We start from the raw sequence: 17,730 nt of genomic DNA on the forward strand, positions 1-17,730 counted from the left end.
TTGGTCTTCTATGAAGTTAAGACACTGGCATGCATTTTCTCCGAAACCTTTTTTCTGGCATATTCTATAATAACTTAAGATTGCATTTCATTGTCAAAACCATGCTTTAGTTCTAGAGCGTCTTGAAAACAAGTTCTTGCAATACCAAAATAAGGCGCAGAGTGGACATACTGACTGATTTCAGCAGAGTCCCCTTCATTTACAATTCTGATTCGATTTTCTCATTGCTACTGGGCAGCCACGTGATTCCCAGCAGACCCCCCATGGAGAACGGTACAGAGGTGACTGAGTTCATTCTTGTGGGCTTAACCAATGAACCCAAACTGCAGATTCCTCTCTTCTTAGTCTTCTCCCTCATTTACCTCATCACTCTGGCTGGGAACCTGGGCATGATGGTACTGATTGTCATGGACTCCCGTCTCCACAATCCTATGTACTTTTTCCTCAGTAACCTGTCTCTGGTGGACTTTGGTTACTCTACAGCTGTCACTCCCAAGGTCATGGCTGGATTACTTACAGGAGACAAGGTCATGTCCTACAATGCATGTGTCACCCAGTTCTTTTTCTTTGTAGCCTTTATCACTGCAGAAAGTTTCCTCTTGGCCTCAATGGCCTATGACCGCTACGCAGCTGTGTGCAAACCCCTGCATTATACCACCATCATGACAACAGGTGAGTGTGCTCGTCTGGTCATAGGCTGTTACATCTGTGGTTTCCTGAATGCTTCCATTCACACTGGGAATATTTTCAGCCTTTCCTTTTGTAGAGCCAATGTTGTTGATCACTTCTTCTGCGATGCTCCTCCTCTCCTGGCTCTCTCATGCTCAGACAACTACATTAGTGAGATGGTTATTTTTTTGGTGGTGGGCCTCAATGACTTCTTTTCTGTCTTAGTCATCCTGATATCCTACCTGTTTATATTTATCACTATTCTGAGGATGCATGCATCTGAAGGACGCCAGAAGGCCTTTTCCACCTGTGCCTCTCACCTCACTGCTGTGTCCATCTTCTATGGGACAGGCACCTTCATGTACTTACAGCCAAGCTCCAGCCATTCCATGGACACAGACAAAATGGCATCCATGTTCTATACAATGGTCATTCCCATGCTAAACCCAGTGGTCTACAGCATGAGGAACAAAGAGGTCACCAGTGCCTTTAAAAAGACTGTAGAGAAGGCAAAGTCTTTTATAGGATTCATATTTTAATTACAAAGAATCTACAATTAAGGCACTTTCATCCACCTCAGATCTATCTAGAGAAAATATTTCCTGTCCAGCTCACAAATTTCTGATTTCTAATAGTAATTTCCCAGCTATTGATTAAATTTACAAAGTCTTAAAAATATGATATCTAAGAATAATAGGTTAAGAAGAATCACCCATAATTACATTCTTGTCTTAAAAATGACAAATACCCACCATTTGCTTTGACGTGGATGGAACTGGAGGGTATTATGCTGAGTGAAATAAGTCAATAAGAGAAGGACAAACATTATATGGTCTCATTCATTTGGGGAATATAAATAATAGCGAAAGGGAATAGAGGGGGAAGGGAGAAGAAATGGGTAGGAAATATCAGAAAGGGAGACAGAACATGGAAGACTCCTAACTCTGGGAAATGAACTAGGGGTGGTGGAAGGGGAGGAGGGTGGGGGATGGGGGTGAATGGGTGACAGGCACTGAGGGGGGCACTTGATGGGATGAGCACTGGGTGTTATTCTGTATGTTGGCAAATTGAACACCAATAAAAAATAAATTTATTATTAAAAAAAATCTTTTTAAGGAGCACCTGGGAGGCTCAGTCAGTTAAGCATCTGCCTTTGGCTCAGTTCATGATCTTGGGGTTCTGGGATTGAGCCCCACATTGGGCTCCCTGCTCATTAGGGGGTCTGCTTCTCACTCTCCCTCTCCCCCTCTCTCTGTTCATGTGCTCACACTCTCAAATAAATAAATAAAATCTTTAAAATAAGGATTACTACTAGTTAAAAAGAATTCTTCTTAATAAACATGTTCTTGGGATGCCAGGGTGGCTTAGCGGTTGAATGTCTGCCTTTGGTTCAGGGTGTGATCCCAGAGTCCCAGGATCAAGTCCCACATTCAGGTTCCCTGCATGGAGCCCACTTCTCCCTCTGTCTATGTCTCTGCCTCTCTCTGTGTCTCTCATGAATAAATAAATAAAATCTTTTAAAAACCCATGTTCATTCACGCTCCCATAAGAACATGTATTCTCACATACTCACATGTATGTAGAAGCACAGGCACATGCATATATAATTAATGAAAAACTTCTGAAATCTATACACCCACAGAAGGATAAATTAGTTAAGACATATATGAAAGGTCTGTTGTTATAGTAGAATTTAGAACAATTATTTTGTTGTCTGAAAACACATTCTTCACATCAATAGTTGACTTAATGGAAATAGATATATGTACATATATGTACATATATATGTTTGGTTTTTAAAAATTATTTTTATGTATCTTTCTGCATATGAAAAAGCAATATATTTTATATTTTAAAAATTAAACATGAAAACACTTCCAAATTTCCTTTAGTATAGATTTATTATTGGTTTTTTTTTTGTCTGTTCTTGTTTTCAGTAAAAATGCAAGCCATAAGAGACTCTTAACTATAGGGAACAAACAGGGTTCCTGGAGGGGGCAATGAGTGGGGAGGTTGTGGGATGATTGGGTTATGGGCATTAAGGAGGCATTTGCTGTAAGGAGTACTGGATGTTGTATGTAAGTGATGAATCAATAAATTCTACCTCTGGAACTAATAATACATTATATGTTAACTAACTTGAATTTAAATAAAACTTAAAAAAAAAAAACACGTATGAATGGAGCTTTTCTAGAAAGTTGCCAGAAGGGTGAAGTGAAGTAATGACATTACTTGGGGGTTTGGGATCAGTTAAAGGACTCCAAACACATTCTACTCACTTCAGTGGCTGTCAGGCTGTTTTTCTCAGCTCCTGTGGTTCTGAAACTGCTGGTTTTCAAAGCTACTACAGAATTGGAAAGTAGAGCAGTGAAGATACCAGGAAGCTCATTATTATTACCCAGATTCTGCCATTTTTCTTGAATAAACACTGTTTGGATTGTTGCAAACCTTGTTTAATTTCTAGAGCTTTAAAAGTTTTGGAAAACTTCTTGCTTGTGTTATTTTTGCTTTAATGGAGGGGCATATTTTCAGAGGCCCTTACTCTACCATTCTGGAAGTTTTTGTCCAGCCCTATTTAATATCAGCTTCCTTTCTTATACCCTCTCGGAGTACATTGTTCTATATTTTTAGAATACGTATTAAAATTTGTAATTATATATTTATCTATGAGTTTAATGTCTCTTTCCTCATCAGATCAAAATCTACTCATTCAGGAACCGTATCTCTTCTGTGTACACAGAATCTAACACAGCAGCTGAGTTGTGTCTTACTGAGTTGGGATTCAATAAATAATTTGTTGACTTAATATATTCATTCATAAATGAATGAATATGAATTTTCAATGTTATTATAATTGAGATTAATTGTTGGAAACAATGTTGCTTGGAGCTTCTTTTTTATTTTATTTTTACTTTTTTAAATATTTTTTTATTGGAGTTCGATTTGCCAACATATAGTATAACACCCAGTGCTCATCCTGTCAAGTGCCTGAGGCTTCTTGAAGGATTTATTGTTCTTTCTGTTCTGGAGACCATGTAGAATTCCTAAGGAAGGTAATGCCAAGTTATGATCATTCTTAAAGATGTCCTGCATTATCAAGAAGAAATGCATTGACATAAAATGTATAATCTGGAGTTAGCATACTATCATCCTTACAAAAAAAACCTGCCAGACTTTGTATAATTTTATGACTTTTATTAAATTCATTAGAGACCTGAGGTCACAGGGCAACTAACTCAAAATACAATCAAGGATAGGCATATTCCCAAAGAGATGGGATGAGAACACTAGCCTACCTGCGATAGATGCTTCTAGGTTCTATAATTACTGATATAAGGATTCATCAAAATTTTAAAATTAATAACTAAAGATTTAGTTATTAGTATGAACTAATGTGAGGATATAAATACTTGCAAATGATTTATTTGCACACATTTAATTAGACACAAGGGGAGTTTGTACTCATGTACATGCTCTGTTCTGCAGGCTTGTTTCAATGTTTACAAGAAAGATTGAGGGCAGGGTGAGGTTTCTGAGAATGCTGCTCTCCTGGGGCTGGCCTAGGAGAAAGGACTAGCAACTGTTGCAGAAAAAAACCCTACTCAGATTCCTCTCCCTTACTTTTCTATAGAATAAAAGCTTAAGTCACTGATGCCCTCACGTTCTGATAAAATTTGCTGGAACTGATACAGGAAAAGAGAATAAAGTCCTTTATCCATGGGAGTTGATCAGTACAATGTCCTGGGACAAGACCACAAGAAGTGTACCATATCTAGAATAGGTCAGGATCACTAAAAAGGACACCATCTCTGGAAGCTAGGTGAAGCAAGATAGCAAGGTTCTTGTCTCATGGAGTTGAAGAATGAATCTCGTGGACAAAGGAGAGTGAGTAAAGTGATAGAAGTTTATTAAGCAAGGGTACCGGAAAAGCTCTCAGGAGTAAGAGGGGGTCCTGACAGTGTTTCCAACGTGGGCCTCCCCTGACAGTCTTTTATTTAGAACTTACCAGAGAGCTTGTGGCCTTAACATTATTGTGATGGTTAGTTTGAGTAAGTACTAATAATTTCTTTAATGGCTTACTTCTTTTTAGGGTCTGGTTATTCTTTGTTGGTTACAGGTATCTGTCATAAAAAGACACCCTCCCCACCCACACCTAGGGCAGGGTGGTCTGGTTTGTTCCCTTATCTCTGGTTTCCTTACACTTCAGCATTTTGGAGGTTTCTGTGAGCCTGATCCCATAGCCCCCTACCTGTCTCTCACTACTACCCCACCTGTCCTTACTCATAGGGACAAAGTTTCTGTGTAAAATAAAGGCTGTACAAGCACAGTAAAGAAGGGCCCTACTATCCACAACAATGCTAGCAAACATTAAGTTGAGGTAAGCACAGTCTACTACTAGGAGAGGGCCAAGAACATGGAGATCCCTTTCTTTTTTAAAAAAGATTTATTTATTTATTTGAGAGAGAGAGAGAGAGCAAGCATGAGAGGGAGGGGCAGAAGGAGATGGAGAGAAAATCTCTAGCAGACTCCACATTGAATGCAGAGCCCAATTCAGGGCTCAATCCCATGACCCATGAGATCAAAACCTGGGCCAAAACCAGAAGTCAGATGCTCAACAAACTGAGCCACCCAGGCAGCCTCAAGGGGATCCTTTCTGAGACAGGTGCATGGCAGTGGCGATTGGCCACAGTGGTCTAGGCTGGTGTCTTGCACTCTTGCAGCTACAGAGGCCTGGACTGGCTGTTGATATAGGTTTCAGACTCTGGTGGGGGGTAGGGATGGAGGGAGTAGGGAGGGACTTAGGCACCTGGCATATACGAACATGAATACCTGTATGATAGAACTGGTAAGATCTGTAAAAGGTCCACAGGAGCTATCCTGGCTATTGGTTTCTTCAGTGACAAAAGCTGGTGGGGGCATCTTGTCTTGGAGAAAAGGTTTTTATTTTTCACTGTTGAAGATGATGTTTGTTGTGGGCTTGTCATTTATTATTTTGAGGTACATTCCTTTCATACCTAATTTGTTGAGAGCTTTTGTCATGAAAGAATGCTGAATTTTATCAAATACTTTTTGTACATCTATTGGGATGATCATATAGTTTTTATCCTTCATTCTGTTGCTGTGGTATATCACATTGGTTGATTTGCATATGTAGAACTATCCTTATATCATGGTGTATGATCAAATCCAACAATACATAAAATGTCTAATAATTCATAACTAAGTAGAGATGCAAAGTTAGTTCAACCTCCAAAAACAATGTTATTCACTATATTAATAGACTCAGGAATACAAATCATATAATCATCTCAATAGATGCAAAAAAGCCTTTGACAAAATTCATCATGCATTTATGATAAAAATTCAGCAAACTATTAATGGTGGAGAACTTCCTAAACATAATAAAAGACATCCATGAAAAACCTACAGCCAGTTTCTCACTTTATGGTAGAAGACTGAATGCTTTTCTCCTAAGATTAGAAATAAGGCAACGATGTGCCCTCTTAAAACTTTTATCCAACATCATGATATATATCCTAGTCAATACCCTAAGGCAAGAAAAAGAAATGAAACACATACCAGTTGGAAAGAAATAAATAAAATTCTCTCAATTCAGAGAAAATATGGCTTTCTACTTAGAAAATCGCTTAGAAAAGCTACAGAACTAATACGTTTATCAAGTTCTGAAGAAACAAAGTCACTATGCAAGAATATGTCATAATTTTATACAATTTTAATAAAAACTTAGAAATTGGAATTTAAAAACAGTACCACTTGCAGTAGCAGCAACATGAAGTACTTAGGTATAAATTTTGCAAGATATGTGCAAGACATGTTGAAAAATATAAAGCATGGATTGAATACATCAAAGCAAATCTAGATAAATAGAGAAATTTACTAAGTTCATGGATTGGAGGGCAAGATAATTTAAAGATGTCTGTCTTCCACAAACTAATTAACAAAATTTCAATCAAAGTTCCAGAAAGAATTTTTGTAAAAATTTGCAAACTCATTGTAAAATTTATATGGAAAGTGAAAAAAAAACTAGAATAATTAAAACAATTTCGAAGAACAACAAAGTTGGAGCACTCACCCTACCTCCTTTCCAGATTTTCTATACAGCTACAATAATCAAATACTGTGGTATTGGACAAAGGATAGATATATTACATTAAATATTATTGAAACAAGTATTCACTCAAATTTTTTGTTTCAGAAAAAAAGACGAGTCATAGACTAGGAGAAAGGATTTGCAAATTATATCAGTCCTTATCAATAAAGGGCTTATATTTTGGAAGCATAAGATATTCTCAAATCCCAAATATAAGAAAACAAATACAATGAAATACAATAAAAATGGACAAAGGATTTTTTACTTTTTTAAAAGTTTTTATTTAAATTCCAGTTATGAGATACCACCTCACACCAGTGAGAATGGGCAAAATTAACAAGGCAGGAAACCACAAATGTTGGAGAGGATGGGGAGAAAAGGGAACCCTCTTACACTGTTGGTGGGAATGTGAACTGGTGCAGCCACTCTGGAAAACTGTGTGGAGGTTCCTCAAAGAGTTAAAAATAGACCTGCCCTACGACCCAGCAATTGAACTGTTGGGGATTTATCCCAAAGATTCAAATGCAATGAAACGCTGGGACACCTGCACCCCGATGTTTCTAGCAGCAATGTCCACAATAGCCAAACTGTGGAAGGAGCCTCAGTGTCCATTGAAAGATGAATGGATAAAGAAGACGTGGTTTATGTATACAATTACTCAGCCATTAGAAACGACAAATACCCACCATTTGCTTCAACATGGATGGAACTGGAGGGTATTATGCTGAGTGAAGTAAGTCAATCGGAGAAGGACAAACATTATATGTTCTCATTCATGTGGGGAATATAAATAATAGTGAAAGGGAATATAAGGGAAGGGAGAAGAAATGTGTGGGAAATATCAGAAAGGGAGACAGAACATAAAGACTCCTAACTCTGGGAAACAAACTAGGGGTGGAGGAAGGGGAGGAGGGCGGGGGGTGGGAGTGAATGGGTGACAGGCACTGGGGGTTATTCTGTATGTTGGTAAATTGAACACCAAGAAAAAATAAATTAAAAAATAAATTCCAGTTAGTTAACATACAGTGTAATATTAGTTTCAGGTGTGTAACAGTTCCATAAATTAACTGATGCTCATCGCAACAAGGGAGTGAGTCCCTTAGTCCCTTAGTCCCCATCACCTATTTCACTCATCTCCCACACACCTCCCCTCTGGTAACCATCATTTGTTCTCTATAATCAACAGTCTGTTTCTTGGTTTGCCTCTCTCTCTTTTATAACCCTTTGCTTGTTTTGTTTCTTAAATTCTATATATGAGTGAAATCATATGGTATTTGCCTTTCTCTTATTTTGCTTAGCATAATACTCTCTAGCTCCATCGACATCATTGCAAACAGTACGATTTCATTTTTTGATGGCTGAGTAATATTTCATTGTATATATTTATTTATGCCACATGTCTTTTATTTCTTCAGTTGATGGACACTTGGGCTCTTTCCACAATTTGGCTGTTGTAGATTATGCTACTATAAACATCCGAGTGCATGTACCAAAAATAGGCAAAAGATTTCAACAGATATTTCACAAAAGAAGATAATTGGGAAAGCAAATAAACATGTAAAAAGATGCTCAAAATCATTAGTCATTAGAGAAATGCAAATTAAAACAACACAGAGATACACTATAAACCTACTAGAATAACTAATAGAAAAAAGCTCACCTGTAAATATAAACTACCATCAAGAATGTGAAGCAATTGGAACTCTCACACACTGCTGGTAGGAATACAAAATAGGTTCCTATTTTAGAAAATAGGTTGGCAAAATCACATGACCTAGAAATCTTACTCCTAAAAATCTACCCAAGTGAAATAAGAGCACATGTTCACATAAAACCTGCATGTAAATGTTCGTAGGATCTTTATTTGTATTAAATAAAAATTGGAAATATTTCTTTAGCTATTTCTTTAGACTCCAAGAGGATCCCCACTTCCCTCAACTGAAGAATGGATAAATAATCTGAATACATAGACTGCAACTCAGTAATAAAATGGAACCAATTACAGAACAACTATACAACTCCATAAATTTTAAACACATTAGGCTAAGGGAGAGAAGCATGACTCAAGAGATAATCTACTGTATTATTCTTTTTTTATGATATTTTTACAAAGCCAAAACCATAGGGACTGAAAACAAATTAGCAGTTGCTAAGAGGTGGAAGGAGGGGTCAATTACAGAGTTGTAGGAAATTTTGGGAGGTTAATAAACTGTTCTATATCATGATGTGATGGTGGTTATACAGCCAATTACATTTGTACAAATTCTTAGAACAATGCATTGAAAAGTGTGGATATAACTGTATGTAAATTATACTTTAATTAGAAAAAGGGGGGGAAAAAGACAGTAATGCAAATGGATCAGTGCTTTTACTCAACAGACACTTCAGTTCCCCACTGACAGTTTAATTGCTTCTTCCCTAAATAAGTGAGACGAGGGGCTGTGGATGTTCTCATAGGAGACCTGTTCCCCTGAGAACTCTGGGTCCCTACACATTTCTTTTCTTTTCTTTTTTTGTCCTTAACTTTCTCCTGGTTCCTATTCATTAGCCTTGGGAATCCCCAAATCACTCCATTTGACATCATTTTAGAGGACCCGTCTATGTGCAGAACCCTTTTGTTCATTTGTTTATTCATCTGAAAGTTACTTGTTCCTGGCATTCATGCTGTCTTCCTCCAAACAGGATTTGCTTCCAGGCTGCAGCCAGAGCCAAGAAAACCCACTCCAAGATAATAATTATACTTATGCAGGTTAAATGATAATCCTCTTACCAAGTTGTTTTATAGACCTTCCGTCATTTGCTATTCATAGACAGAATTCTGTAAGGCATGTGGGAGATGCAATTTTATTAGTTCTACCTCACATATCAGGAGACTGAGCTTGACGGGGTAAATGACTCTTCCAGGGGATCATAAAGGATATATGAGGGATGCAGGACTTGGACCATCTTCCTAGCTCCATATCAGTGATTTTTCCTCCATTCCTCTGTGCTTCAGAGACCTTGAAGCCTTTTCCCAGTACCAGAGAGAGAGAACACAGGATATATACATTCTACCATGGTTGAAGTTCTGATATCAGAGACACAACTCATGGTTGCTTTTCCCTTTTCATCAAGGAACCAGGTAGGATTCTACATATCCTAGGCATTTTTCAGTGAGAAGTGTAATTCACTGCAAAAACAGTAGGGAAGCTGTGTCTACTGTGAATTATTTTAGCAAAGTAATGGATGTTATGAGTATTTCTTTTTTTTTTTTCAGTGGAAGAAAAGAACTATTTTTTTTGAAGATTTTTTTTTATTGGTGTTCAATTTACTAAAATACAGAATAACACCCAGTGCCCGTCACCCATTCACTCCCACCCCCCGCCCTCCTCCCCTTCTACCACCCCTAGTTCGTTTCCCAGAGTTAGCAGTCTTTACGTTCTGTCTCCCTTTCTGATATTTCCCACACATTTCTTCTCCCTTCCCTTATATTCCCTTTCACTATTATTTATATTCCCCAAATGAATGAGAACATATAATGTTTGTCCTTCTCCGACTGACTTACTTCACTCAGCATAATACCCTCCAGTTCCATCCACGTTGAAGCAAATGGTGGGTATTTGTCATTTCTAATAGCTGAGTAATATTCCATTGTATACATAAACCACATCTTCTTTATCCATTCATCTTTCGTTGGACACCGAGGCTCCATTTCTCTGAAACGGTGAGGTAGAGCTGGTCTTAAATGCCCAAATGTACATCATTATTGAACAAATAAGGAGTCTAGTGATAAGTTAGGAAACATTTTGCTCTCCTAAAGAGGATGAACAGCAACAATAAGAAACAGAAAATAGATTATGCTCCACTTGAATAGGTAGTAATTTCATTCTATTTACTAATTGTAGATCTGTTATGGAAGGGATGTTAAGTAGAGCAGGGTGAAATGATATTTCTTTAGACTCCAAGAGGATCCTCATGATTACAAAGCTCCATACTCTATTTCAACCTTCTTTTCCTCTCTTACCTTACTCATAATCCTGGCTCACATAAAAAAGCTAAACAAAGGCACAGGCTTATGATCTGTATGATCTGGATATGAATCTTGAGTTTATTTCTTGCTAGGTGTAGAGGGAATTTCTGTGAAGTCACATAACCTCTCAAATCCTCAATTCCTTAACCACAAAATGTGGATATTAATACTCTGTATCTTGTAATACTATAGGATAAAGTTGTAGGATACTGTAACTTTTAAAGTTTTTCTTATCAATTTCTAAGTTATCCTTTTAAAGTTGTGGAATATTCTCACTGGTGTGAGGTGGTATCTCATTGTGGTTTTGATTTGTATTTCCCTGATGGTCAGTGATGTGGAGCATTTTCTCATGTGCTTGTTGGCCATGTCTATGTCTTCCTCTGTGAGATTTCTGTTCATGTCTCTTGCCCATTTCATGATTGGATTGTTTGTTTCTTTGCTGTTGAGTTTAATAAGTTCTTTATAGATCTTGGATACTAGGGCTTTATCTGATAGATCATTTGCAAATATCTTCTCCCATTCTGTAGTTTGTCTTTTAGTTTTGTTGACAGTTTCTTTTTTTTTATTTTTTTTAAAGATTTTATTTATTTATTCATAGAGACACAGCTAGAGAGAGAGAGGCAGAGACACAGGCAGAGGGAGAAGCAGGCACCATGCAGGGAGCCTGATGTGGGACTCGATCCGGGGTCTCCAGGATCACACCCCGGGCGGCAGGCGGCGCCAAACCGCTGCGCCACCGGGGCTGCCCTCGTTGACTGTTTCTTTTGCTGTGCAAAACCTTCTTATATTGATGAAGTCCCAATAATTCATTTTTGCTTTTGTTTCTCTTGCCTTCGTGGATGTATCTTGCAAGAAGTTGCTGTGGCCAAGTTCAAAAAGGGTGTTTCCTGGGTTCTCCTCTAGGATTTTGATGGAATCTTGTCTCACATTTAGCTCTTTCATCCATTTTGAGTTTACCTTTGTGTATGGTGTAAAAGAATGCATAAGATATCTAGAATAAACCTAACCAAAGAGCTAAAGGATCTATACCCTAAAAACTACAGAACACTTCTGAAAGAAATTGAAGAAGACACAAAGAGATGGAAAAATATTCCATGCTCATTGATTGGAAGAATTAATATTGTGAAAATGTCAATGCTACCCAGGGCAATTTACACATTTAATGCAATCCCTATCAAAATACCATGGACTTTCTTCAGAGTGTTGCAACAAATCATCTTAAGATTTGTGTGGAATCAGAAAAGACCCTGAATAGCCAGGGGAAAATCACAATGCCAGATTTCAGGTTGTACTACAAAGCTGTGGTCATCAAGACAGTGTGGTACTGGCACAAAAACAGACACATAGATCAATGGAACAGAATAGAGAATCCAGAAGTGGACCCTCAACTTTATGGTCAACTAATATTCGACAAAGGTGGAAAGACTATCCACTGGAGAAAAGACAGTCTCTTCAATAAATGGTGCTGGGAAAATTGGACATCCACATGCAGAAGAATGAAACTATAGAACACTTCTGATTGTATGTCCTGTATAGAAGGACCAAGTTAAGTTCTTACAAAAGCACCTGGAATATCCCATCTAAAAATTAAGCTTTTTTTCTGCTTAAAAAAATATAAAGTTGTGGCATAAACATTATACTACTTACTGTATAAAGTCATAAGGATAGAGTAAGAACACACACCTGCACACTGAATGCTCTTATCAGAGGTTATAGAACATAGTACATGCTTAAAAAATCTTATGTTTGTCAAAGGGGAGCACACACGAATGTCTTTAGGAGCTGGATATGAACAGGGAAGTTGTGAAGCCCCTTCAGATGGCAGAGAAAAGTGGTTACCAATGAGGTAAAGCTGTGACATAGGCTTGATATAGGCTTCATTCAGTTCAAATGAGAAAAAAATCACAGCATGGATCTCACCTCAAAGGCAGATCTGAAACCTAGAGTCAAACCCAGGGACCTGAGATTTCAACCCTGCATCTTTGTCATCTAGCTTAGAGGGTCAGCGTAATGAGAGTAAGAGTGAGTTCAAAACAGAAGAAAACTGTTTCAACCCAAGATAAAATGTGGATCTCAAGGAAGAAATGGAAAGAATGGCTGGTGTGGTCAATGATCTGGTCAGAGGAAGGACAGAGTGAAACACACAGAGGAATCAGAGGATCAGAGAGTGAGGCTCTGAATCCATAATCTAGAGACTGGGTATGGGTTTCCACCTTTACCCAACCAAGTCAGAGACCATCATTTCATTCCACTAATAACATTAGAGCCAACCCTCATCAGGTTTATAATTATTGATTCTCATGCATTATTTTATAAACTCTCAGAATTGCCCCTTCACGTCATACCTCCACTTTTAGAGATGAAAAAACTGAGGCTCAGAGAACTTAGGTTAGGATAAGATCTCCTAGATAGTAAGTGTTAGGATACAATTTGGACACACATGACCCTCTTCCCAGAGCTTGAGCTCTTGCATCCAGTGCATTACCTTCTCTTTAGAAGTACTGAAGAGTACTTCTGAAGAGTACTTGCTGATTGTCCATGCCTGCTGCTGCGTCTCCCCTACTGCATCCGCCCTACCTCCATGCTTCCATCACCCCATCTCAAGTCCCAAATCCAGGAATAGTATCTTTGTCATTTTGGTACTCCTGACAACTAACATTAAGATGGGTCCAATGGATTCAGTGGCTTCATGTGAATAGAATTAATTCAATTCAATTCAAATTTCAGTTACTGTCATGGGATTCTGGAATTGGTCTGCTTGGGTACACAACTTGCCTCTGCCAGTCATTATTTGGGTAAGCTTGGAGAAAATACACAATCTTTTGGGACTAGGTTCCCTTGCAAAATAAATGAGTGCAATGATTAGTTGTTTTGTCTTGTGTGTGCTTTAGATTTGAAGAAAAAATTATTGCTGTAATTGAAATAATCCACAGAGCATATACACAGCGTAACCTCACTCTATTCTCTTTTCCATTTGACACTCCCTTTCCTTCTCACCACTACAGGGCATCCTGTGATTCCCCACTGACAACCACTGTGAACAGCATGGAAGTGACTGTGTTCATCCTTCTAGGATGTTCAGATGCTCCAGGACTGCAGGCCTCACTCCTTATGACATTCACCTTCTTCTACCTTTTCACTCTAGTTGGAAATCTGGGGGTGATTGTGTTGATTCTGTTGGACTCCAGTCTCTAGATGCCCATGTACTTTTTCTTCAGTAACCTGTCTCTGATGGATTTTTGTTATATACCCAGGGTCATGACAGGACTTCTTAGAGGAGACCAGGTCATCTCCTATAATGCATGTGCTGCTCAGATGTTCTTTTTTGCAGCCTTTGCATCTATGGAAAGTTACCTCTTAGTCTCAGTGGCCTATGACTGCTACTCAGCAGTGCGCAAACCTCTCCATTACACCACCACCATGACAACAGATGTGTGTGCTCATCTGGCCATTGGCTGGATGTCTGTGATGTTCTGAATGCCTCTGTAAGTGTTGAAGATACCTTCAATCTTTCTTCTTGTATGTCAAATGTGGTTCATCACTTTTTCTGTAATATTCCAGCAGTCACAGCTCTGGCTTGCTCTGATCAGTGAGTTGGTTATCTATATGACCTGACTTCCTTTTTAAATGTTTTCTCTTGTAGTTATCTTTATTTCTACCTGTTTACATTTATCACCATCTTGAAGATGCACTCAACTCAGAGGAATCAAAAGGTTTTGTCCGCCTGTGCTTGCAATCTCACTGTAGTCTCCATCTTCTACGGGACAGTCATCTTCATGTACTTGTAGCCCAGCTTCAAGAATTCCATGGACACAATCAAAATGGCATTTATTATATTCATCTTCAAGTTAACACACAAACTCCATGTGAGCGGTAGCTTTATCTGCTTTGTTCACTACTCTACTCTCCATAGCTAAATGAATTTCTTGTTCATAGGAGATTTTAATAACTATTTGCTAAATAAATGAATGAATAAATGAAGCTTTTAGTTCAATAATATCAATATATTGGCTTTTTGAATCATGAATATTTATAATTCATCATTCATAAAATAAACTACATAGAATTGTAGAACATTTCAAGATTCATGACCAGTGTTCTTTTTTTGCTGAATTGCTGAAATATTTTATCTACATTCTCACTCAGTGCTTTTAATCTCCATTTATGGATACAATGATTTTCTGGAAACTACATAATCATTCCTTAGGAATGACATTTCATTGACTGGTAAGTAGCACATCAAATAGATTCTATTTAGTAAATCATAAAAAGATATAAAGTACAAAACTATTTTAAAGTCTAATATCTCATTCAGTTTGGAAAATTACTTTATACACACTAGTTATGCAGTTAATTCCAATGATTCTAAATATCCATACAGAATGGAAACACAATAGTAGTTATCAATAGTAAACACAATCCACATTCAATATCCTTGCATTAACAGTGTTCATGTGTTTAATTTTGATCCTCAGGAGAGATCAATTTGATAATAAAACTCCCCATAGGAATTTGCATTGTTTCCTTTTCTGACTCTACACAGTTGGAGGTGCTCATACTAACAGTATGTGTAAGACTGCACTTGGGGGGACCTGGATGATTCAGTTGGTTAAGTGGCTAACTCAGGTCATGATCTCAGGGTCATGAAATCGAACCTTGCATCAGTCTGGGCATGGAGCCTACTTGGGATTCTCTCTCTCCCTCATTCTCTGCCCTTCCTTTCTCCCTCTCTGAAAAACAAGACTGTGTTTGAATGTTCTAGGATGTTCATGCTGACAGTAGCGTGGTGAGAGTATTATAAACATTCTCTTTTGTCTCTAGATCTATGATGATGGTGATGTATCTTCTGCTGGAATCACTTAAGAAATTACATTTCATAAAAATGTTTGGAATATTTTCAGGCTTACAGTAAAGGTGCAAAGACAGTACAAGCGTTCCCATATACCCTTGCCCAGTTTACCCTGATGTTATCATCTGTATTCTCTTGGCACGCATGTCAATACAAACAATCCAACATTCATGTATTGCTATTAACTGTATCCCATACTTTTTGGATTTCACTAGTTTTTCCTCTGAAGTTCTTTTTCTGTTCCAGTATCCTATACATAACATCACATAATTGAATGGTTATTCATAAATAACCATTTAACATAAATAAAATGGTTAAAAACCATAAATACCATAAATAAACATAAATAAACCATAAATAAAAATGGTTATTGTTTTATGTCATTGTTTTGGGTGATGTTCTACAAACAGTGTATAAGTAATACAGCTGCTCTTAAGATGTTGGCTAATCGAATTTAAATTTAAAAAAGAAAGAGAAAGTCATGAGGGTAAGGAGATAAATAAAGAAGGTTAAGTAGTTATGTCTAAGAAAAAAATTTGGGTGGTGCTTGGGTGGTTCAGTTGGTTAAGCATCTGCCTTTGGCTCAGGTCATGATCCCAGGGTCCTGAGACTGAGCTCCACATTGGGCTCCCTGCTCAGTGGGAAATCTGCTTCTCCCTCTCTCTCTGCCCCTGCCCCCCCCATTCATGAGCTCTCTCTCTCTCTCTCACACACACACACACACACACACTCTCTCAAATAAATATATAAAATCTTTTAAAAAGAAAGAAAGAAAAGAAATTTGGATATGGTGACCAGTATTGGACCTAGTAGTAGAAATTGAAAACACATCTTCAGGTTATTGAAGGAACTCCATTTGCAAGAAAGCCATGAGCCTTGATTTTTAACATTCTTAGGCTGAGCATTAAAACAACTCTAGAAATTTAAAATTGTGTGTGCAGAAGTAAGCTGTAAAAACTGAATGTTCCTCAAAGACCTCATAATCTCCCACATGGTTTAAACTGCCTAACATGGCCATCAACTTCACATAAAAATATATCCTCCACTTGTTCTGGGACATGACCAGACTCTAATACCCCAAGCCCCTAGCATTAGACAACCCCTTCACTTTAGAAATGTTCCAGACCTGTTCACTTGAACCCTGCAACTAACCAAGGCCCATCAAAGATACCTGAAAACCAATTAGAAAGTCTCCTTTTCCAAAAATCTCACCTCAATAGAATCCTTGTCAATTTTACACTATCTCAGTATTTCTTCTTTTTAATCTATAAAACTTAATCTCCTTTCTAACATCTTTGAACCCCTGCTAAAACTCAAGTGATAGCAGATGGCTTCCTTTGCTGACACAAAACAGAGCAAGGCAAAACAAAACAAAATAAAGCCAAACCAGCCTGTTAATTTTATCTCAGATTTCATTTTGTCCTTGATACACTTCAGAAATGATCTCAAAGAATAATGGATAAGGAAAAAAAAAACATGCAACAGGACTAGGGGCCAGGAAAAACAGTGGAAACTGGAAATCTCCCAGAGAGAAAAACAGGGTCTCCTAAAGAAATATCTCCACTGTCAAGGTTGAGGGACCTTCATAAAGCTAACTCAGCAAGATTTCAAAAGTGACCATTGTATCTCCATTCTTTACTTTCATAAAAGGGAACTTTTTTTTCACTTCTAGTCATCCTGTTTGTATCTCATACACTGAGTATGATGTGAGATAAACTGTTTGGATTTTGTGTGTTTGTTTAGTTCCTGGACCACCAGGAGCCATGTTCGGAGTGAATGGAGAGAACCCCTGAACACCTTAAGGATCCTGGACATTTGAGCCTGTATAGTGGTTACTTGGGATTTAGGTTCTCTGTAGTGGAAGCAGATAATATGCTCTGCAGGGGCAGAGGAAGTAAAATGGATATTTGATGAACATAAGTATTATAGTAGAAGATACTTGTTCTTTCTGTGCCAAATTATTTACTTTTTCTCCTAAGGACGTATCTACACTAATTTTCTCAGCCTGCTTGGAATTAGTTGAGGTCGTGTCATTGTATTGTCAGTGAAATTTAAGTTACACGTACCACTTCCAGGTCTGACCTGTGAAAC

General features: G+C 37.8%; 1 protein-coding gene and 1 pseudogene across 1 annotated transcript; both read left to right on the plus strand.

The window, feature by feature from the left end:
• The first annotated feature begins 263 nt into the window (after window positions 1–263).
• Window positions 264–1,208, plus strand: LOC112663719 (olfactory receptor 5B12-like). The gene has a single exon (XM_025452787.3). It carries the CDS (start codon window positions 264–266, stop codon window positions 1,206–1,208), a length of 945 nt encoding a protein of 314 aa, XP_025308572.3.
• A 12,627-nt stretch (window positions 1,209–13,835) lies between these two features.
• Window positions 13,836–15,653, plus strand: LOC112663161 (olfactory receptor 5B2-like; annotated as a pseudogene).
• The last annotated feature ends 2,077 nt before the right edge of the window (window positions 15,654–17,730 follow it).

The sequence above is a fragment of the Canis lupus genome, chromosome 18 (genome assembly GCF_003254725.2).
Source record: "Canis lupus dingo isolate Sandy chromosome 18, ASM325472v2, whole genome shotgun sequence".
NCBI lineage: Eukaryota > Metazoa > Chordata > Mammalia > Carnivora > Canidae > Canis > Canis lupus.